The sequence below is a fragment of the Kryptolebias marmoratus genome, linkage group LG1, assembly GCF_001649575.2.
Source record: "Kryptolebias marmoratus isolate JLee-2015 linkage group LG1, ASM164957v2, whole genome shotgun sequence".
Taxonomy (NCBI): Eukaryota; Metazoa; Chordata; class Actinopteri; order Cyprinodontiformes; family Rivulidae; genus Kryptolebias; species Kryptolebias marmoratus.
This window is the reverse complement of record NC_051430.1, coordinates 35,331,986-35,355,620: the sequence shown is the minus strand read 5'-3', so window position 1 is coordinate 35,355,620 and position 23,635 is coordinate 35,331,986. Positions and strand designations below refer to the sequence as shown.

General features: G+C 42.7%; 1 protein-coding gene across 1 annotated transcript; it reads left to right on the top strand.

Moving 5' to 3' along the window:
* The first annotated feature begins 1,924 nt into the window (after window positions 1-1,924).
* Window positions 1,925-23,629, top strand: zdhhc17 (zinc finger DHHC-type palmitoyltransferase 17). The gene is made up of 17 exons (XM_017431550.3): window positions 1,925-2,072; window positions 9,193-9,296; window positions 10,125-10,247; window positions 12,037-12,114; window positions 13,569-13,713; window positions 13,922-13,986; window positions 14,719-14,881; window positions 15,985-16,110; window positions 17,257-17,399; window positions 17,899-17,999; window positions 18,824-18,948; window positions 19,656-19,718; window positions 19,812-19,905; window positions 21,458-21,541; window positions 21,619-21,776; window positions 22,727-22,821; window positions 23,469-23,629. Exons 1-17 carry the CDS (start codon window positions 2,010-2,012, stop codon window positions 23,605-23,607), a joined length of 1,869 nt encoding a protein of 622 aa, XP_017287039.2. The 5' UTR covers window positions 1,925-2,009; the 3' UTR covers window positions 23,608-23,629.
* Window positions 23,630-23,635: the final 6 nt, after the last annotated feature.

The following is a 23,635-nucleotide window of genomic DNA, read 5'->3' as shown; positions in this document are numbered from 1 at the left end:
TTCTAAGTCCTATCCCAAAATTATGATTCAGTATCTGATAATTAGTTTCTCTTAATTAAGGGAAACTAAATCATAAATATGATTGTTGTAGTGGTGGTAATGAATAAGGAGATGATGGTTAAACTCACAAACTGTATTATTACCATTATAGCACACTGCTCAGTCTCATTCTTCTGCATTTCTACTTCAACACAGTCTTTTCTGTCACAGCAGCGCCATCTAGTGACACGAAGTAATAACAGCAACAGAAGAAAACATAAATGCATTACTGTGTAAACCAGTGGTGTCCATTCCTGGTCCTCAGGGCCTCCATCCTGCAGGTTTTACTTATTTCTCTGCTCCAACACACCTGATCTGAATCAATGGGTGATTAACAGGCTTCTGCAGAACATGAAGAGGTGATTTAACCTCTGAATCAGGTGTGTTGGAGCAGAGAAACAAGGAAAACCTGCAGGATGGAGGCCCTGAGGACCAGGGTTGGACACCCCTGGTGTAAACCCAGCAACCACGACAAACCATCTTGTAATTATTGGACAGTATCTGATAATAATGAGATGTGCTGAGTGATAATTTGGGTATTTTATAAGACGGTAAGTCAATTAAATGTTCATCAATACGAGGTGCTCTGCACAGCAGATTGGAGGTAAGTGCAGCGGTCTCGTAATCCTGACGCTGCGGGTTCAAGTCCAGGTTGCATCAGGAAGGGCATCAGCTGTGGAGAAGCCCTGCAGGAGGAAGCAACGATAACTATGAGGCGTTAAGTCATAGTTTTGAGATAGTATATAATAATTATTCGAAGCTTGGTGATATTAATAAGCCAGCATCTCATAATTCTGAATTGTTAAGAAATAATCTTAAAGTAGTTTTCCATAACTGTGATATGCCACATCATAATTTCTAAGTAATCTTTTATAATTACAAGATGCTGCATAATAATTATGAGATAATATTTCAGTTATGAGATGCTAAGTCACACTTCTGAGATCGTACTGTTGTGGGTCTTTCAGGTAACCTGAGGGAGATGGTGGACTGTCAGGTTGTGGCAGGGAGAGTGTGGCCAGACGGCATCAGATGTGGTGAAGAGGAGGGAAAGAGTAAAAGCAGAGAAGAGGTCCAAATGGTGGAAGTTGAGGAAGTTGAATGTGATGAGCTCAGAAAGAAGCTGTTAAAGGCTCTGGGTGGGAAGAAAGATCTGTGATTAGAGAGACAGGTAGGAAGGTACTTGGTGTGCCATCTACACAGAGAAAAGATGAGCTTTTTTGACTCGATTATTTGATTACCTTGACAAAGTGTGACTGTTTGTGAGCAGCAGTATAGTTTCATGCCAAGAAAGAGCTCCGCAGAGGCCATCTTTGCTTTGAGGCTGCTCATGGAGAAGTTCAGAAAGTGTCAGAAAGAACTTCATAGTGTCTTTGTGGATTTATAAAAAGAATACAACAGGGTGCCGAGGGAGGAGCTGTGGTGTTGTATGAGGAAATCTGGAGTGAAGTCGTAATTATGATAGTATCTCATTATTTTAGCTTGAGTTTTGTTTGTTTGTTTGTTTCTTCGGGGTGGAGGAAAAAAGCTCCCATATGTAAGATGCAAACTGATAAAAAAAAAACCAACTGTTTTGCATTATTGAAGTGATGATTTCTGTCTCCATTCCACTTCCTTTTTTAATAATAATAAAAAGACAATCAGATGTTGTAGTTTTAGCCCTTACACTTCTTTTGTCATCCATCTGTCCAGTCTCCTTATCATTTTTATCAAGGACGTCATGCACAATTGCGTATTACTTTGAAAAAACGTTTTCTAGGTACTATTAAAATCACAAGCACGTTTGACTCAAAAATACGGAAACGATCGCATAAAACGAGAAGCGGCTCGGACTTCTGCACAGCACTGCACTGCGCATGCGTGCAACTGCCTGCCCCTCATCGGTGGTGGTTTTTCACCAATCCCCCTCCTCCTCGCCCCCCCAAACAGCTTCTTCTCTCCCAGAATGCTCAGCGAGCACCACCACCAAGATGGCCGACGCTATGGAGGAATATGAGAAAGAAGCTGGCTGCGTCCCTATTCTCCATCCCGAGGTAAGCTCCGCGAGGTCCGCGCCGGGGGGCGCGGCCGGGGGTTTGAGCGGAACCGAGACGTGTTCCGCCCGTTTGCCCTTGAGCGACCGGGTCACGCTGTCGAGCTTTGACGGGAACTCGGATGCCCCCTGCAGAACCACCGGTGGGGGTTGCGGGGTGGGGGTTGGGAGGGGAGGGGGGCTTGGCAGCCAGCTAGCGGTGCTAAAGTTGCTAACGCTAGCACTCTCCTCCTTCCGCGGGGAGCTAGTAAATGTGGGACAGATGTTGGCAGATGCTGATGTTGGGCTAGGTTTTTTATTTTAATTTTTTGGGGGGGGAGGGGGTCCTGGTTGTGGTGACGGCGCGCGCGCTTCGTGAACGAGCCCGTGCTGTGGCGAACGTTGGCGGCTAATCCTCACAGCCAGGACGGTGTTAGCTTCGTTAGCTTCGTTAGCTTCGCAGCTAACCTGGCAGCAGAGCTCGCGCTGACTGCGACGACGTGAACCCGGTGCCAGCTGCGGTTTATAACATTTACAGTCTGTGGTCACACTGTCTCAACTAACAGCCTCATTGTGTGTCTAAAGTGATTTGACACACAGCTGTTCCACCTATTAGCAGCACCTGTCAGAGCTTTTTGTTTATGCCAGATATCAAGTGGGACATTCTTCCATTTGTCTTGTAATTAACAAAAATATGTTAAAGTGTCCAACAGATATAACCACACAATATGCAAGCCTGATATAATAGGATCATATTGACTCCCTTTGCCATAATTATTACGAAGCTGCCATCTTTCTCTACATCTCAGTATAAACCATAACCTCCACTGACAGCTGATAAAAGTCCAATAATCTGAACAAGTTTGTGTTTTTGTGCTAGTAGGACAAGCCATTATTACTGGGGCTGTACAAAATAGCAAAAGGTCATTGAAACAGCAATATCAGTGTTGCAAAGGATTTTCTTTAAATCGCAGGCACAAACTGCGTGCAAAAAATAAATATTTGGCCATCAGTCGGACCCCCCCCCCAAGTCAACTAAACACCCATAAACTGGCATTGTAATGTGATCATTGTAATGTGAGCTTATTGCAACTGATATATGGCATATCACGTGTTTTCATAGCTCTAATGATGACTAATAACAGAACCCATTAGTTATTATAGCAAATCACAATAAATATCAACTAATAATGGTTAGTAACAATTTTATTACTTTACTCAAAACATTTAAAGTTGAATACTTTAAGTCAAATACATTGTCACATTCTACTTCATGTTTTTTTTAAACATTTTATGTATTATCCAAACGTACAGTAAACCCATCCCTGTCCAAGTTCACATTTTTACATCCTTATTACCCCTTATCTATACAGTCATCCATTTTATGTAGTCATATTCTTTATTTCTGAGTCCGCCGCAAGTATTCTGGAAACCAATAAACAACAGACCCGGATATAATCTACTTTATGTTTTATGTCTTGTATCAAGAGGCAGTGATGCAGCTGAGCAAGGACATTTGCAATTTAGATCTTTATAGCAAAACAAAACCTAAAGACAAAAAAAAACTAACATCTTTGTTTTTGCAGTTAGCAGCATTTTTGAACTGTGCAAGTTTAACAAAGCTGGGTTTTCTTCCTGGCTTAAAAAAAGCCTAAAGCGCTGCTACGAAATGACACAAACTGCGACAGCGATCGTGACGTCGTTTTGTCAATTCAGACGTTCTGCTTTGTTCAGACGAAACGGGCCCGTTCCACTCCTCATTTGACGTTTTTTTTCCTCCCGCTCAAAATTCGCAGATCAAACAAACAAGTTACAGGAAAAAAAAATTAAAAACCTGTATTTGCGTTGGGATTTCATTCATGTAGAGGAGCAGGTTGTATTAAAGGGAGGTGGAGGTCCGAACAGGAAACCACTGTCGCCCCAATTAGAACAAGACAGGAATATCCATCATAACGGTACAACGACGAGCGACGGGCTGGTTGATTCAGATCGGGGGGTCTAATTGAGCTTCTGAATGTAATAATCCTGGTTAAACATCCCGCTATCTAACATCAACATCGACATGCCCCATTTGGACAAACTTAATGTATATTCTTTCATCCATTTGGCTGCTTGCCCAGACATTAATCTGAACATCAGGAGGAACCATAACAAACGTGTTTGGTTTGCTTTAGTGCTGCTGTTGTCGGCGGCGTTACAGGATTGTGCTCCTTTTGATTTTGCCCGGACGCCAACCCTTGTTCTCTGTTAAAGTTATAAAACTGTTGTCTTGTCTCAAGTACGGCTTTATCTCAACGTACAAGTCCTGTTTTAGTCACTGTGTAAATATTTCATCACTGTACTACTATAACCTATTAGTAGTGGTGAATTGTAACTCCCAGACTTAGGTCCTCTGACCACCATTGGAAGCAGTTCACGCCACTAAAACATACAGGTCACGACAGGTTCTTCACTCATTGTTGTTCTTTTGTTATGAGACAGTGCTGCAACTAAACAAGAGAAGAACTGCCAATGAAAGCATAAAAAAGCACTTCTATGGGAACCTGGATGGCCAAGTGGGGAGTGAGTGTATATAAATAAGTAGTATTTCAGGAGAGATGATGCTTCAGAATAAAATGGTGTCAAGAAACGCAGCAGGATCTTGTGGCATTTGGCGTGGGTGTGCGTTTAATTAAAAAAATGGAAGCGTAATATTTGATGTGTCAAAGGCCACTTCACTCTTGTTCCGTCACTGGTATAAAAAAAGAAAAAAACAACAAACTTTAGAAATGTCCTGTTGAATAATCCAACAGCAGAAGTGACTTTTAATCTGTTGGTCTGCTGGGATTTTCAGCATAGAGGAGGAGGGGTGATGCATTCAAAGTGCCTGGGAAAAGTTAGCGGCAGATGCTTAACAAACAAAGCCATATTTGCGATTATAATAATTTTTGATCTCACGAGGGACAGCTCGAACTATACTAATCTCATGTGCTGCAATGTAGCTTAACATCATCAAATATTGAGTTTTTCATCCATGTTGATAGTGGGTTTGATTCACTCAACACGTCATTCAACCCTCATTGAATCTAGGTTTTTATACACCTATGACTTTGCTCTGCAAAGGCAGGGTTCAGTTTTTAGTTTCAAGGTAGCATCAAAACCACTAAACGTGTCCACCAGACCTGTCTGTGGTTTAAAAGCCGTTAATGTCATAATGTCAGGTGTTTATGCTGCCCACAAGGGGAGTCCCCGAATTATTATTTTTTATTGTTTGTACATTTTTCTCTAGGAGCAAATATCATTTAGCCATGGCTTGTTTACCACCTGAGCGACACCCTTCACCATAATTTTTTTTTGTTCCCTTGACCCAATCAATTTGTAGGGATTTATTTTTGCACGTTTACGTGGAAAGACTTAAAACCGTCTGAGTAAAATGTTGGGCTGAAGAATGACCACAGGGTTGTCGGCACGACACAGATGGATACCAAAATACCTTTTTGAGATAACTCGTCGTAGATCTCGGCTGAGGTTGACTACTTTAGTGACTGAGTGAGATGAAATGTCACTCAGTAAGAATGTTATAACAACAGTTCTCCTGCCTTTGTCCAAAGGTAATCTTCTAGCCTCTGACACGAATTTGATGGTAACACAGATTCTAGCTGATATTTTTACATATTTACGCACCACCATGTTTACAATACGGCCTCTTTTTCCTGCACATTTACCTGTCGTCATAAAGTAATTTGTCCAAGTGTTGTGGCTGAATCGTAAATTGAGTTCCTGTTCTGCTTATCCATGCAGGTTCAGCCTAAACTTGTTCCCCTTTGGAAGCAGAGGAATCTAGGCCATCTTATGGACTGTAGTGAGAAATGTACTGGAGCTAAACATATGAGGCACCTGAGTCGGAGAATCAGAAGTTCGGTGGCACAGTCTGCTGCTTTTTAGTTGTATTTCTTTTTGCTTTGAAGCCGGTCAGCATTGCCAAACTCATATATGTTCTTTCTTGTGTATTATTTTCAAACACATATAGATTTTTTATCATAAAATGCACATAAAGGCAAAGGACCGTTGGATTCTTTTTGCTCAGAGCAGCTGTCATTATCTCCCCCGTAAGAATAGCGGCTCTCCTGCTTCCCCTCGACCCCTGGGTTCTAACTGTGCCTTCGGTATTAAATTAGCCTCTTGAAATGACTCTAATTTCAGGCTGAATTTGATTTTGAGCTCTAACTAGAGCCAGAGGGAAGAAGAACAATATACTGGTGCAGAAAGCCGTCTCAGCACATACAGTGAGGAAACATCTTGCTTTACTTTGTTGGTCCCGTATAGAAATATAGTTGTTTTTTAAATTTATTTAACAGTGGCAATATCAGACACTCCTGCTGATTCTGGTTTAAAATGATAAACATGGATATTTAACAGTGCTGAATATTTTTAGCCCCAGGCGAGACCTCCACCTCCTGGGGAGCAGCAGCCATATGTCCCGCCGACTGATGCCAAACTTCCTGCATCAAACAAAACTGAGACGGATACCATATGTAAAATTTGAAACCATTTTGCATTTTTTGGCGGAAAATGACTTTAGTATTTATTATTTTCCAGGCCTGGATACTGGATAGGTATGGAATAAAGAAATGGAAAACCATTAGTGTTTCCAAAAAAAACTAAAAAATGTATTTGATATAAGCAAAAATGATTTACATGTAACATTTTCAAATATGATTGAAGAGCAGTATTTAAGGAAATCTCTTGCAGAAGTTGTTTATCCTCATATGATGCATTATGAAGTCAGTAAAACATGTATTTAGTAATCTTAGTATTTCACACAAACATATGTACATATAAACGCTAACAGATCATATGAGATCAGTCACGATTGTGTTATTGTCAAGGTTTGACCAGAACGGCTCCAACTCTGTCTCCCTCTCATTAGAAGACAATTTTAGTTTTAACACTCTGGCATAGAAGGCGGTTCGAGGAAAGCGAGGCCATTATTTGTAGCTCTTTAATGACAGTAATGAGCTAAAATCTTGAGGTCATCGACTCCACTGACGAGCACTCGAATCCCTGCAAGACCTTTCAGAGTCACGGTGTTCGTATAACCCGCCATGTTGCCATAAAACGCCAAATCAAGCTGCTTTAAACTGCTCAACAGTGGATGGGAGTAGTTAAAAATCAGTTGGGTTTTTTGTGGGATATCTAAGACTTCTCTGCAAAATAAAGAAATTCATTAGCGTAACACATGTGGCTTGTGTGAAACTCTTAAAGTAATCATTAGATGTCCACCTACAACTAGTGTAGTTACAACTCAATATTTACAGATGTGGTAGTAGCTGAGAGTCATCCCCAACAGATACTCTGAGTGCTGACAGATCACGTGACATCTTGGGCTGTTGGTTATTATTCAGTCAAACTTAAAAGATTGTTAGTTTTAGTCGGATTGTTTCATGTTAAAACAGGAAAAACAATCACTCTCAACACTTTTTTTTAAAAAGAAAGACCACTTTATAATTTTTTCCCCTGACAAAGAAAAAAGAAAGGGTGGGCTGTGTTTTAACACCTCACTGAGTCCTATCAAGAATCCACATCTCAGGGAAACAGAAACCTGTCTGCGTTTGTTATTCCTTCGCACCTTCTTCCTTTTGTCCGTCCACCGCGGCCCCCCGTGGCGGCGAAGACGAACGCTCCGCTCATCCTCTCCGATTCGGCGGGGAACCCCGAGCTGAACTCTGGGACGAGGCGTTCGAGCTGGAAGTCACTGTGGCCCCAAGCTGTCGCCTCAAGTTACCCAACAGCTCTGAGGAACCCTGTCACGTCCTCAACCCCGAACCAAATGCTGCCGTGTTTCCAGACTCTGTAGTTTTTACGTGAAAGCAGAATATATGTAAAGGTTTTACCATAATCTTGTAGAAATACTTTTTTTCCCACAGCCTATTTTGTTGTTTGATAAGGATCTCTGTAACATTAGCCTGTTTAAACCGTAGCATTAACTTGTTTAAACTGTAGCATTAGCCTGTTTAAACCGTAGCATTAGCCTGTTTAAACTGTAACATTAGCCTGTTTAAACCGTAGCATTAGCCTGTTTAAACTGTAGCATTAGCCTGTTTAAACTAGCATTAGCCTGTGTAGATAGAGGCACCTGTTTTTTTTTGTTTGTTTGTTTTTAAGTAAGGTGTCTTTGAGAGTTTTGAAAGGTCTCTATAAATAAAAAGTATTATCAGTATTTTATTTTAGGCAAGCTGTAAATTGATCACAGTTTCAATTGGTTCAAAACTCACGGAAGAAAACTGCACCGACGTAAGCGTCAAGTATAAACGCCTCTGCCGCTCGCTCAAGTTTGCTCGCCGTGTACGGAGCCATGTCAAAACTACAAAGTGTGACTATAACTGAGTTTTAATGCTGCCAGCGGTGCAGCTTTGTAGTTTACCAAAGTCGTACTAAAACATTTTGACTTCTTGCATATATAAGGTGCTCTGGATTAGAAGGTCCACTCTCGTTTTTTGGGACAATTGAAGGCTTTTAAGTGCGCCTTATAGTCCAGAAAATACAGCAATTTTTATTTAAAAATTGTAACTTTTTTTATGTACCTTTTTTATAATTTGCAAGTTGTTGGTTTGTCCTAAAATGAAGCAGTCCTGTTCTTTTGTAACCTTAAAGTAGAAATAACTCTGATTAAACATTACCCAGCTCGTATTCAGGATCATTTAAAGGAGTGTAAATGATTACGAGACGTGGTTCTCCTTTCCATGTGATGGAGGTCGGTTGTGGGTTCTGTGGCGTTCCTATGGGGGCTAACTGAATGACAGATGTGCTCGCCACATCTGCATGACTGATTAGGTCACAGCAAATAGCTGTTTATATGGTTTGCTCATAAGCTAAAGTGTTCAGATATCAGGCGGTATGTTTTGGCATTAAAAGGGTTTGAGATTTGTTTTAATGTGTGAACGGCTGACTTTTTCAGCATTTTTAGCATTCAGATCTTGAATGTCTTGATTTTTAGACCTGTTGACATAGTAAATACACCATGGATGGAATTCAGGACTTTTGTTATAAAGTATGCACAGAAAAATACACCAAATTTTACACCTCTTCTTATCTTAATTTGTTTCTTTTTTGATAAAGTAGCACTGAGCCTCCTTAATGTATCTGTTTGTTTCTACTCTCAGGAAATTAAACCCCAGAGTCACTACAACCATGGCTACAGCGAGAATGTCAGCCGTAAAAACCACGTGGATGATTACAGTACCTGGGACATCGTCAAAGCCACACAGTGAGTGATGCGTCTGGGTTGTTCATGTCGCAGGATTACACCCGTATAATTCCCAGCAGAGCAGGAAGTTGAATTGAACACAGTAGGTGTCACAGTGCCACAGATCAGACCATGAGGAGCAAAGAAACCGTGAATCTTGTTGTTCTGGATTTATGGAGTAGTAGGACCTGCCAGAGGATAACAGGTCGATTACATGACCGTGGTGGGAGTGGTCCTTCACGGCGTTCTTGGCTCTGTCAGGAAGGACATCCGGGGATGTTTTATTATTTTCCAGCAGACTTTGTAATCCTTTGGAGATCCTTTTCTCTCAGCTGTTGTGTACCTCACAATGCTGAATCTCACCAGAAGCCTCTCACTCAGACTCCAGAGAGGTTTCCTTTTAAGAAATTCTCTTTATTTTGCACCGTCCATTTCATCTTTAACTTCAACTAGCTTTCCCCTCAGCATGATGCTGCCACAACCGTGCTTCACTGTTGGGATGATGTTCTCAGCATGATGAGGTCCTTGATGGCCAAGCGCCTTCTTTTGACCACAGGACCTTCCTCCATGTGTTTGAATGGAGACATGTCTTTTGGTCTGCCTTAATTAGTGGCTTTTTCCATGAAGCCCAGCTTAAAGCAGCTTCTTTAATATGACCTCCGTTATCCAGTCCATGACCGAACAACTGCAAACCACTGTAGGTCTGTTTTAATTTAAGGTTGCAAATATCAGCTTATCGAGTTAAGCCACTGTCTCTTTTTATTGTGAACATATTTTTTTGCATTTGTGTTTTGATTGAAATGTTTGTGTTTGCGAGGAGGCGTAACGGCTCTGGTTTCTGTGCCGCAGGTACGGTATCTTCGAGCGCTGCAGGGAGTTGGTGGAGGCGGGCTTCGATGTTCGGCAGCCAGACAAAGAAAACGTAACGCTCCTCCACTGGGCCGCCATCAACAACAGGATAGATTTGGTCAAGTAAGTCAGTTCACATTGGCTTTTTATTTCCATTTTTCAAAGAAACAAGAAACCTATTTTTTATATATGTTTCACTGTAGCTGTGGAGGCAAACTTTCAAGTTATTTACCTTTTAGTCAATCACATATTGGTTGCTGTCTTCACACATGAAAAGCAGCTGGAAGATTAATTTGTGTTCTCTCATTTAGCCGAATTGAACTAAATGTGTCTCCACTCATAAAATAGGCTGCATGTTGGTGTGAGTAACAAAAGTAGGAGAACCGTTGGCTAAAATTGCTTCTGAAACAAGCTTACTAAATATTTACTTTGCAACCAACACAGTCTTTTTGGATCCCTCAGTTGATCGTAATATTTTTTAAAGCAAACACTGAAAATCTACCACGTCTGTAGGTGAAATATATCTCTGATTGGAGCATCTGCCACAGGTCTTTGTAGTCTGAATTCAGCAGAAAAAGCTTTCCCGAAATAAAATAAATTGTTTGCACAAAAGGTTGCTGCTTTTCCTTGTTAAAGCTGCTGTTTGATGAGTCGTGTGTAAAAGTAACATTTGAGTTGTCCTTCTGCGTTTCTGCCATCAGCTTTAGGAGGGGGAGATCTTTGGGCACCTTACGATTCATTTATGATTTGGGGAGCTGCGATGTGATTATAAAACAATTTTCGATGCATCCATATTCACACTTCAGATAAAAGCAGACCTAAACGAAATAAAACATTTTGCTCCACACTGCAGGATAAAACAGTGCAAACATTATTTTAGGACTAAATGAGCAAATAAAGGAATGAAACTGCAGAGTACAGTGACACCAGATCCTGTGGCGATGGATGTCCATGCATCACTGACCCACTTTCTAGAACTTTGTTTTGGTCTCGCTGTAGCATGTGGGAATGGCTTTGTTGGTATATTCAACATAGGATAATCAGGTTGTGTTGTCCCAAAGGGGGCAACATAATTAGTGTCAGGGTGAATCATACAACGGTGTTGGTCTTCTAAAACTATTGCATCAGTTTCCGTTTGGACACAAGGCTGAAAGCATAAAAAACCTTTGTGTATCCACAAAACGCTCTTCTCACCTGAATGGAGCCTTAGATTAGCAAGGCCACCTGTCCACTCACAGCCCATTCCTGCTCTATATGTTGTTAACCCGTTAAATAAACGACGCACGTTAGCGCTGCAGCTAACTGGGTCAGGCAGTGATCGAGCTCATTCATTCATTCATTTCTCAACGTGGATGAAGTAAAACGTTTAATGATAGATGTTGGCAAAGAGCCGAGCGGGAGCTGGCCCTTTTCACTGCTTTGCTCATGTTTTATCCTCGAAGGAATAATCTGAAACTTTCCAGCCAATCAGAGCGATTCCTCAGCTTCAGCTCGGTGTGAGAACAGGAAGTTAAACACTGGACTTCCTGTTGCTGCCTATTTAAGAACTGTGTTCATTTAGACCCAATCTGATGATCAGTTTTTCACAATAAATAGGTAACCTGTAGTCCAATTTTAAAAATCCAAATTGTGTTGGATTTGTCTTTAAAAGATCTATTTAATGGCATCAAAATATGTTGTTTGGTGAGGTTATAAAAACCAGCTGGCCTTGCTACTTAGACTCCCAGTTTGCCCTTTTTATTTAGTTTTTCATAAAGTATTTTTTGAAGATTTTTTATTTATTTATTTTATTTCATAAAATTGCCAAGCATATATCTTTGATTGTTTACATTGGTCTGTAGTCTAAATATAGATTAGTCAGAATCCTAGTTGGACAAAGTATCTTGATGAATATTGTGTTTTGTGTGTGCAGGTACTACATATCAAAGGGAGCCATAGTTGACCAGCTAGGAGGAGACCTCAACTCCACACCTTTGCACTGGGCCACCAGGTAAGATATTATTCAGCTGACACCTACTCACAGGGCTGGACTTGTCTGCTCATTCAGGATGTTTGTACACATAGGGGTGTACCTTGGTAATGTTTGTGTTTTTAGAAGTGGAGTCCTTTGGGGCAAAACATATTCAAGAACCAACCATCACCTACCATTAATGAGTTCTCTCATTTGTTACTATGCCAACAGTTGATCGTTTGTCCTCCGCCTCATCAAGCTTCACTTGCACTTTTTTTGCACACGAGGCTCCAGAGATGCCAGCAGTGACCATTCATGTTTCTCTTGCAGTGTAAAATGAACACACCACAAACAAAGGCAGAGTATGGTGAATGAAGCTCCACCCAACAGACCTACATATTGAAGCTTAACTTGAGCTATTCATGAGCATTTGGACATGTTTTCTTTGTAATGACCACATGAAGGTCACCGCACCACCAATCATTGAAGCACAGCTCACTGGGGGGGCATTACATCCTCCCCTCTTGAATTATTGATGGGCTGATCTGCACCAGCCAGCGTCGGTGCGTAGACGCTCTGGAGTCCTGTGTCACTTCACCCCCACCAGTTACCAGTGACCTTTCAGAAGCCCCCAGCCTCCTCCATCTGACAACAACACAAGTTTTGGTCTGTTTTACTCGTCATGAAGTTGGGTCACGTTTTTCTCGGGGTGGGCATTTTAAGAGAAGATATATATTTGACCTCCCTGTTAACCAACAACAAAACATGAGACCAATTTGCAGCACTTCCTGCTTCTCACAACACATGCTTATTTTGTCCCAATTATTAAAGTACAGCAACAGAAAAACCATCCTAACAAGCACTAATCTCTGCTGCCGCTTTATGATTCAGTACTGTTGTCTGTTTCATGTTTTTCCTTAACCCTCCTGGGGCCTTCGGGTCAAATGGACCCGAAGTTGCAAGGGCTTTAAGGGGTCCCCGGGTCCTGCAGTTGAAAACCCCCTCTAACGACACAGGCTTCAAGTACAGAGACATGTGCTGCAGCTAGTCCTGTTAGTCGAGGATATTTATATTCCCTCATTTTCACCGGTCCAATGGATCGATGTGGGGGCCTGGGACCATAGTTTCCGCTTTGAGTTGTATCTCTGCTCCATTTTATTTATTTATCTCAGGAGGCAGGGTGGAGTTGTTGTGTTGGGAAAAAAAAACAACTTGGCTTGTCACGACGGGGTGTCGGAATTAGACTTCACATGTTTGAAAGTCACTGCCCATCTCTAATGATTTAGGCTCTTTTTTCCTGTTTTTAATCAGCATCTTGTCTTTTTTTTCTTTCATAGGTCAAAGTTTTACATTGTGAACAGTTTGAGGAGTAGTTGCGTCGTCTCATGACCACGAAGCAACATCAGTCTCCTGTCCCGATGAAGACGTTTGCTCCTGCTTTTCTCATTTGTTGACCTCAAGTCTTTTTGTCTGTGTTCCTCTCCTTTCCAAAGACAAGGCCATCTATCCATGGTGGTGCAGCTCATGAAATATGGCGCAGACCCGTCTTTGATCGATGGCGAGGGCTGCAGCTGTGTCCATCTGGCTGCCCAGTTCGGTCACACTTCTATTGTGGCCTACCTCATCGCTAAAGGACAGGTGGGAATAACTCATCAGCACATGGGTTTGTTTACTATATTGTTTTACAAGTTGAGCTCGTCTACATGCTCTCAAAGAGAAGTCTTTAACCTTCTTTTGTACCAGAGCCCTCCATCAGGGGGCAGCGTTTCTTCAGTTTTTCTCCTGTCACCCCTGAACCACTCATCTGTGCCTTTAGTCGTCTTATTGTCTGTTTTCTCTGTGACAGGATGTTGACATGATGGATCAAAACGGCATGACGCCTCTCATGTGGGCAGCCTACAGGACACACAGGTAGGCATGTATGGAAATACGCAGGTGTTAAAATAAGTTTGTTCATTGTGTCCTAATGAACTGACTTAAACAGGAGCTAAAGCAGGATGCAGTAAGTTTGTAGCATGAGATGCTACAGCAGGAAGTAAATCAGGTTCACAGCACTGTAAACTGATAAATGTGGCTCCACGTGCACTGAAAGCTCGAGTCACACGGTTGACCTACACGCCGCAGTCTGTGTAGGTAAATAAATATGGCCGAATCAGACAAGCCTAGATGTTCTTGTGAGAATAAAAGAGTGAATCTGCTGCTAAGTAGGAATGAATAAATATCAGGGCTCAAGCAGGTCAGAGGAGCGCCGTAAAGCGTTCAAAAAGAAACATCAGCTACACCGGTAACTTTATCGTTTCAGCCTAACCCATCGTTTCACCTGCGTACTTTTCCTCAACAAATCTGAGCTTAAATATGGACCAACATATCAAAGTCTGTCAATGAAAAACGCCCATTTTCAGTCACAACAAATGTACGTGGTAGCTGGCAACCGTTTTCAAAGTTTGCTTACAGATTTCTCCTTAAGGTGGCATGAACCATCCGTATGATGAGCAGATTTAGTGTCTCAGTTTCTACCATGACATTTCACAGAGTAACTTTATATCTTACATGACTCACTTTTACTGCTTACATCCTGAAAATAACGACGCAGCACAGGAAAACAGGCACACATTTCCCTGACTTCTTCCTCCTGTTCGGCAGTGTTGATCCCACCCGACTCCTACTCACCTTCAACGTGTCTGTCAACCTGGGCGACAAATATCACAAGAACACGGCGCTGCACTGGGCCGTGCTGGCTGGAAACACCACCGTCATCAGCCTGCTGCTGGACGCCAACGCCAACGTCGACGCGCAGAACATCAAGGTGACATCGTCTGCGGCTTTAACAGCTGTCTTTGGCAACCTCCATTTTTACTTCATTTTAGTCATCTAGTCTAGTTTTATTCAACTAAAACATCATATTTAGTCAGTTTAGTCGACTAAAAATAAGTTTGCGTTCACTGGTCAGTATTTTTATTTTGTGCAGTTTGTTTTCTGACAGCTCTGCTCTGTTGGTGTTTAAAGTTAGACCTGGTTCCGTGTAAATGGAGTGATGTGGATATGAAAAGGTTTCAGCCTTGTGTCCACATGGAAACAGCGTTTTAGGAGCCCCAAAACAATATTTTTGTAAACCAAGTTTCAGAGTGAAAACAAACCCTTGGGACAGTCTAAACCAGAGATGGTCAATCCTGGTCCTCAGGGTCTCCATCCTGGTCCTCAGGGTCTCCATCCTCCATGTTTTCCTTGTTTCTCTGCTCCAACACACCTGATTCATGGTTAAATCACCTCTTCATGTTCTGCAGAAGCCTGTTAATCACCCATTGATTCAAATCAGGTGTGTTGGAGCAGAGGAACAAGGAAAACCTGCAGGATGGAGGCCCTGAGGACCAGGATCGCCCACTCCTGATCTAAATGCAACCTTCTGAAGACGATGATGTCATAACCCCAAATGTTACATGCTTGTGTTTTTGTTGCAGATGCAAACCTTCAACTCCTATTTCTTCCATGAGCAGGGAACATTGATGAACAATATCATCAATCCCCTTAATATGACACTAAGCATGCTAATTATTATCCCAAGCCAAAAAGGGTTTTATCACATTATTGAACATGTATTAAAGCAAACGTTGCAGGAAAAGATGTGCAGTATACATAAAAACAAAGTCCCTTTGTTTGATTGATGTTATTGATTTCAGGCTCACAGGTGAACCCAGGTTTAGAACTGAGTAAACCCTCTTTTTCCAGGTTTCTGCCTACCGATGGGCGTATAATGTCTCGTTGGTGGTCCTCCTGTTTTACTAGGAGAGTGAACAGAAGCTCTACCTGGGAACAGATCAAATGTCTGCTTTTTTAGCTCAGAGATCCAAATAACACACTTAGATTGTTCTTGTGCTTTAGTTTCATTCAGCTTCTTTTGTCATCTATCAGGGCGAAACGCCGCTGGACCTCGCCAAGCAGAGGAAGAACGTTTGGATGATCAATCACTTACAGGAAGCGCGGCAGGCCAAAGGTTACGACAGCCCGTCCTACCTGAAACGACTGAAGATGGACAAGGTACGAACACACCTGAAAAGCCAACAGAAAGGCGGAGAGAAGCACAGATTAGATTGATTGGCAGGCCGTGTGTTATCAGCTGTTTTAATGAGATCAGCTGTCAGACGTGCTCAGACGCTCGTCTGTCGCGGCGTGATGGAGTCAGCCTGACAGGAAGGAGGATGTTCAGAATGAGCCCAACTCCAGGAAGGGTTCCTGTTTTCCAGTCTACTGTTGTTTTGTCCACATCTGTTTAAGTAAAGAATCTTTTCCATTCATGGTTTTTTTGTATCCTGGCTGATTTTGAACCCTGACCACATCTATTGTCCATTTATTATTTATTAGCAGAGTAAAACATGCCCACGTCTTTTTGTTTTTTGAAAAAATATCGTCCTGAAAACTCTGTTTTAATCCTGCTGCAATGTTTTGTCATTCTTCCCTTACCTGCGGGAATATTAGCTAATGAAGGTAAATATAGTTACAGTATTCCTACTGTCTGCTTAGAAACGTGTTTCTAGATGTTAGATGTAACGTGGTCACACTGAGCTGACATCAGTCCAGATGTGAAGCTGTAGGTTGTCTAATAACAGGCTCAGACTGCTCCACAGCCAGTCGCTGTAAAACAGGACATTTTAGCAGAGTCTGGAACAATATTTTCACAATACATCAGAAACAAGGGGAAAAGTTTATTAGCTTTTATTTCCTCTGACATCAGTGTGTTTGTTGCTAAAAGGAGCCTGAAACAACACTCATCCTAACACTGAATAGGATTGGATTCAGACGCTGAAGTTGCCACAGATGTCTTTGGAAAATGTGCAACAGAACGTCCTGACACAACTGATTCGATCGTTTGAACTGGTAGCTCTTCAGGAGTTCCCAGGAGTGAGCTGTGTAGCTGTGTTTTAAACAGACAATGTTTTTATTTTTTATTATTTTTGTGTGCACGGCTTGCAGAGCTGTATTCTAAGTCGTGCTCAGCTACGGTAGCTCCGCTGGGACAAACGGCTCAGAGCTGCAGCGCAGACAATCGGTTCAGAACCTGCCCCTTCTGTGTAAATCTTAAACTCCTCCTTCATCCCTGCTGTCTGTGCTGCTTGTTTTCGTCCTGCTGCTTTTTTTCCAAGTTTAATTATTTGACCTCCTTCCCTCCACGTTGCTCCTGTCCAGGAGTTTAGGCAGAAGGTGATGCTGGGAACGCCGTTCGTTGTCATCTGGCTCGTCGGTTTCGTCGCCGACCTGGACATCGACTCGTGGCTCATCAAAGGCATCATGTACGCCGGCGTCTGGGTCGCCGTGCAGTTCCTCTCAAAGTATGAATTGAAGTTTGGATGTTTGTATTAGATGTGGCACACGAGTGTTTCACCGGTTTTCCACCAACACAGACTTTATTGGTTGTTTAAACTGTATTCCTTCTGGTTCTGGTTCTGTGATCTTACCTGCTGTGTTCGCTTCATATTTACTGACATTCCTGGAATTCTTTCCTGGTGTCGAGTCCAGCAGCAGGTAACGGTTTGCTGTCGCAGCAGCTCAGGATTTTCCATCATATATGAAACACATCGTTAGTGGTTCAAACTCCTCTCTGCTCCCAGAGATTTCATACAATCTGTTAGTGTCTGTCACATGTACTGGAGGTCACTCTCTGACCAGATGTTGGCTCAGCATCTGTAAAAGCCACACTTCTAGCTGTTTCTGTGTCGGACATCTTCAGTCAGATTTGCCAGTTGTAGATGTACATCCCATCATCTCCAGCTGTCAGACAGACGATCCTTATAATAAAATCTGTTGCAACCCTGTCTTCTCTCTTCGCAGGGCTTTTTTCGACCACTCCATGCACAGCGCTCTGCCTCTGGGAATCTACATGGCAACCAAGTTTTGGATGTACACCACCTGGTTTTACTGGTTCTGGAACGATATCCTTTCAGAGCAGAAATCAGCTTTAAAGCAAGTTTATGATTGTGTAAGACCACAAAAATTCTGTTCAGGTATTTGTTTACCTGAACTAAAGCAGGAATATTTGCAGTTTTTCCTGCCGAGGTCAGAACTGAGTTCCAAGCCTCTGTGGGCTGAACTCACATGTAGATCACTCTCCCTCCCCTCCCTGCTGAGGGTCATTAGAGTTTTCGTTTGCCTGGTCCACGTCAGGGATGTTTAGGTCGTGCATGAAGGTGTGATTAGACTCCAAACTGGTTTAATGTTGTTTTTTCTTGCTTGACACAAACAGCTTTTCCCTCCCCAAACTTTCCCATCCAACATCTGAACATTCCTGTCCTCAGAAGAGAGTCCCTCACCCTTGAGATGAAGATGAACTGCCGAGTCTTGGTCCGAAGAGCTGGTTTAGGGATTTGTTCTCACCGGTCCCAGTGTAGACCTGTGCTCCCGCCGCGGATCTTTTCTCGGCGTTTTACGACCGAGGGCCGTGCCGTGTGGTTGCGTTCTCGCATGCAGAGCTGCGGGCCTTTTTGTTCCCGCTCTTGTGATTGCCTGCACACAGATTAGCGCCTCAGTGGTGGCGCTGTTTTGTTCCTGATCTCTTGGTTATTTCAGTTCTCTAACTGGAAGTTGGTCATTCATTCAGCTGCGTTCGTGTTTCTCATTAAGAATTTTATGTGACAACAAGAAAAAAGTGGCCCCTATAGTTAGTTTGGCTCAATGTTTGATCACATCTGCAAACAAAAAGGGAAATAAAACCAACAGGGTGAGCTTTGAACCGTTCTGTTCCTTGACTTCTCTGCACACCTTCCTTTTGCCACTGTCCATATACCCTTCCTGATCAACAGCCTGGCTTTGTTCTACAACTTCGGCAAATCCTGGAAGTCCGACCCGGGAATCATTAAAGCATCCGAGGAACAGAAGAAGAAGGTAAGGAGTCGGATGTGTGATAGGTTTAAAGAGTTAAGAGATTACCTGAAGTCCCCTCGTTTAAAGAATCAGAGGTGCACCTTTTACTTCAGTTTGAGATAAATCGATATTCGTTAGAGGAGCTGATGGAAAAAGTACAAAATAATCAGATTTTAATGCCACTATGTCAGCAAAGATATTAAAGGATACAGTGTCTATAAAAATACCCCCACCTGTGCATTTCTTTATCTTGGACTTTGTTCTTTATTTGTTTTTATTGGTTATTTTTTTACATTACTGTTTTAATTATGTTGCAATCTTATATCTGAGTGAATTTTCATCTTTCACAGCCTTTTGTTGGGATGTGTTGCTTCAATAAAATTAAAATGACCTAAATATTTAAAAAAAGGTGAACAAAAATGAAATGTTCAATGTTTACTATGTTCCATTGTGAATAAAATACGGGTCGATGAGACGAGCATGTCACTGCTTTTTTACAGAAGGTCCCAACTGTTTTGGAATTGAAGCTGTATTTTTTTTTTGTACATTTAGATAATCCACTCAGAAATGTGCTTTAAAAACAAGCTGATGTGACCAGTTTAGATTAGAAAAGAAAACTTTGTGTCCTTACGAAAGGAGCTTCAATGAAACCATGAAGTGTAGGCTTTATTCCAGTTCACAAACTGATCAATCAGCTGATCGACCCACATGTCCCTCCTCTCCTTCAGACGATTGTGGAGCTGGCCGAGACGGGCAGCCTGGATTTAAGCATATTCTGCAGCACCTGCTTGGTAAACGTGTTCAAGCAACGCTTTTCCATTCATACAGCGATGAAGCAAAAGGAAAAAATATAATCCAAGACTTTGTTTTGTTTTTTTAAACAGATACGGAAGCCCATTCGCTCCAAACACTGCGCCGTGTGCAACCGCTGCATCGCCAAGTTCGACCACCACTGTCCGTGGGTGGGGAACTGCGTGGGTACGTCGGCTTCACACTTCCACACGTGCACGCTCCCGAACGCCGGGAGGAGTCTAACCGGGTTCCTCACCCTGCGTCCCACTTCAGGAAGCCCACACACACACACACATTTACTATAAAAACACAAGCAACACAAACACAGTTTTGCTTTAGCTGACCTGTTTACTCAGGACTGCAACTTCACATTTTCTGCTGGTATTCTTCCACTTCCATTCCCAATTTGCTGCTCCTCCTGCAGCTTTGGAAAAAAACCAAAAGGTTCTTTAAAACATGCATCCCAGCTGGGAACGCTGCCGTGAGTTTTGGTTAGCGGTGCGTCACACGGTGTACAGAAAACCCGTCCATTCTGGAGCTTCTCAGGCAGTTTAAAATGGATCACAGAGACTGAAAGTTTTAAAAGCTTTTACAGTTTTTACACAACTGCAGTTTAGGTTTTATGATTTTTGGAGATTTTAACACAGAATGCTGAAGTTTGACTGTTTTTTTGCTTTTGCTCAGTGTGCACACCCAAACTCCCATAGACTGACATTGTATCTGATTTTTGTCTGGAAGCTTTTTTTGCATTGCCGTGTCTCCTACATAAACCAAAGCAGGCAGGTGAAAACTGACCAGGGAGTGAGACACAGGTGTGTGCACTTCTTACGCAGCTTTTGTCGGCTTAGATTTTTACAAAAGAAAGTTTAGAATTTCAGGTAGAAGCTGCACCTCAGTTTCTAGTTAAAGCTACAATATTCTGTTGTCCTCAGAAAAGCAAACAGCAGTTCAGTGAGCGTGAAGAAGCTCCAAACACGTTAAAGTGGGTGGGTTAAAGCAAACATCATCAGGAAGCTGAACAAAATGGAGAACGGAGCCAGAAAGAAAGCAAACTGTCAGTGGATTGTTGTGGGTGAAACAGACTGCGGACAGCAGGGGAAGGAAGGACTGCAGGGGGGCTTTTTGTTCAGGATGGAGCCTTCAAAGTGAGGAAACCGTCTGAACAAACAGCTGGTCCCCTCAGTCAGGTTCCTCACCGGGGGTCAGCAGTGGCCCCGAAAAATCTGTTACTCATTCAGATACAGACAGACTCATTTATTGGTGCTTTTAATAAAGAAAGAAACCCACAAATGATCGCTGAAGTAACTTGAAATTACTAAAGTAACCGTTTTTTTTCTAAAAATCAACAGATGATAATAAATGGTGAATGGGCTGTACTTATACACAACCAGGCCACTCAAAGTGTTTTACAGCACAATCTGTGAAATCTGCTGTAGTGCTCATCAAGTCTGAAATGGTTTGAAAAGGCTGGCAGTCGTCAGCAGGTGTTCTTCTCTGTTTACACCGTGGACAGGGAAACTGACCTTTCACCCCACCACAGTCACATATCCAGGCTGTTCTGTAGCGTTCAAGATGTGCACTAATCCTAAATACAATAAAAATGCTTGTTTATAGAAGCGTGGCCGAAGTGGCAGATAAAGCCCGACAGGGATGGGTGTTGATGTGATTTAAATGTACACGGGGACTGAAACTGAAAAGAAAGCAACGTGACAACAGGATGTTTGTTTGTCCTCAACAGGAAGTGGGAATCACCGTTACTTCATGGGCTATCTGTTCTTCCTGCTCTGCATGATCTGCTGGATGATGTACGGCTGCATCGCCTGTAAGCGCCACAGCTCCTTTTTCACACACCAGCTGTCTTTTATTCCCCTGCTCACTCCTTTTTATTCCCCTTCGCAGACTGGAGGGTGCACTGTGCCACCAGCTACGCCAAGGATGGCTTTTGGCTCTATCTGACCCAGATCGCCTCCTGCTCGCCCTGGATCTTCTGGATGTTCGTCAACAGCGTGTTTCACTTCATGTGGGTGGCCGTGCTGATCATGTGTCAGCTCTATCAGGTACCGCTTCACTTTGTTTCTGCAGATTCTCTTCATTCAAAAAAAAAAACCCAACAGATTCCTTAAGAATTACAGTCATGGGGACAAAGTCAATCTGGCCTAATCTGGACCTAATAAAGTCCAACTGTTTAACATAGAAATGTCCAAACTGCACAGCTGGACACGTCACGGTCAAGGGTGATCCCTTTTGATTTCAAGGTCACAGAGTCAAGGGTCAAGGGCACAGGTGACCCCTCTGTGAGAGCCTCGTCCGTGCTCTAACTCAACACAGGAATGTCAAACTGCACCTCCGAACACCTCACGGGTCAATTATGAGCCCTGATTGGTTACAAAATCATGGGGTCAAAGGTCAAGGCCACTGTCGCAGGGATTAAAATGTGAAGGGTTTCTGTCATTTGAAACGTGGCCAGGACTGATTTCCATCATCTGTAAAAATCTGATGCTGCTTTCAACAAATAAAGTCAACCAGAGCCAAAGTTTTAGCCAATCAGAGCAGAGCGGGGCGGGTCCTGGTGCCGCCAGTGTTTGTCGCTATATTTCACCAGTTTTCAGACCCTCTAATGACTGGTTTTCATCAGAGCAACTGGCAACTTTTTCAGGTGTTTTTGGAGACTTTTGAAGACAGAAGAGAACGCAAGTGTGGTTGTTTCCAACGAGCAGCGGGTGCTGCAGGCGCCGCAGTCAGAGCAGGAGAGATCCTGCACAGTTTACTCTTCTTTACAAGAAAACCTTTGGGAAGAGAGGATATGCAGGAAAAAGGCAGAATCCTTGTTGTTTAATAAATAATGTCACCTGTTTGTTTAGTTTTTACTAGTTAACTAACTTTCAAACTTTAATAATTATTTTATGAAACTCTAAAACGCAGTTACATTTTTTTCCCACGCCTGCATTGTCGCAGGAATTCTTCAAACTATTTGCTAACTTCCTTTTTTTTCCTGGTGTTTTCGTAGATTGCGGCGCTTGGAATCACCACAAACGAGAGGATGAACGCTCGGAGATACAAGCACTTTAAGGTCACAGCCACGTCCATCGAGAGCCCCTTCAAGTAAGTCTGTTCGCCGTGAAAACGGGCTTCTTTAGCCTCAGGGTCCAATGAAATCTGAAGACTATCAAGGCTTTCTGGAGCTAAATGTGCTGCTCAGAGTCAGTCACAGATCATGGGTCCAACAGGATAATGACCCAAAACACCAAGAACGGCTCAAAACTAAACATTGGACCGTTCTGAAGTGTCCCTCTGAGCCCTGATCTAAATCCTGTTGAACATCTGTGGAAGGAGCTGAAACATCTGGAGAACATGAGACAGCTGGAGCAGTTTGTTCATGAGGAGTGGGACAGAATACCTGAGGACAGGTGGAGACGTCTCAGAGAGAGGGACAGGAATCATTGCAGTGATTGAAAATATTAAGTTAAGTGGGTCTGTACCGGGCCGGACTGATCTAGCAGCCTGGTCTGGTTTCCTTCTGACCAATCACAAACTGATCAGAAGTATGCGATACACACCAACGTATTGTGTCTGTTTAAATCCGCCCAGTTTCAAAGATACTTTTGTGGAATTTATGATGACGATAAGATGTGACGATTAAAGAATCCAGTGTTCTGGCACAAGGAGAGAGATGGTGGTACTCATTTACTGCCTTTAGTTCCCACTCCGCTCAGATGAAGACTTCTTTTTTCGTCTCTGTTCTCTTTCAGCCACGGTTGCATCCGAAACCTGATCGACTTCTTCGAGATCCGCTGCTGCGGCCTGATGCGGCCCGTGACGGTGGACTGGACCACGCAGTACACAATAGAGTACGACCAGACGTCCGGCTCAGGCTACCAGCTGGTGTAAAGGAGGAGGGGGGGGGGGGGGGGGGGGG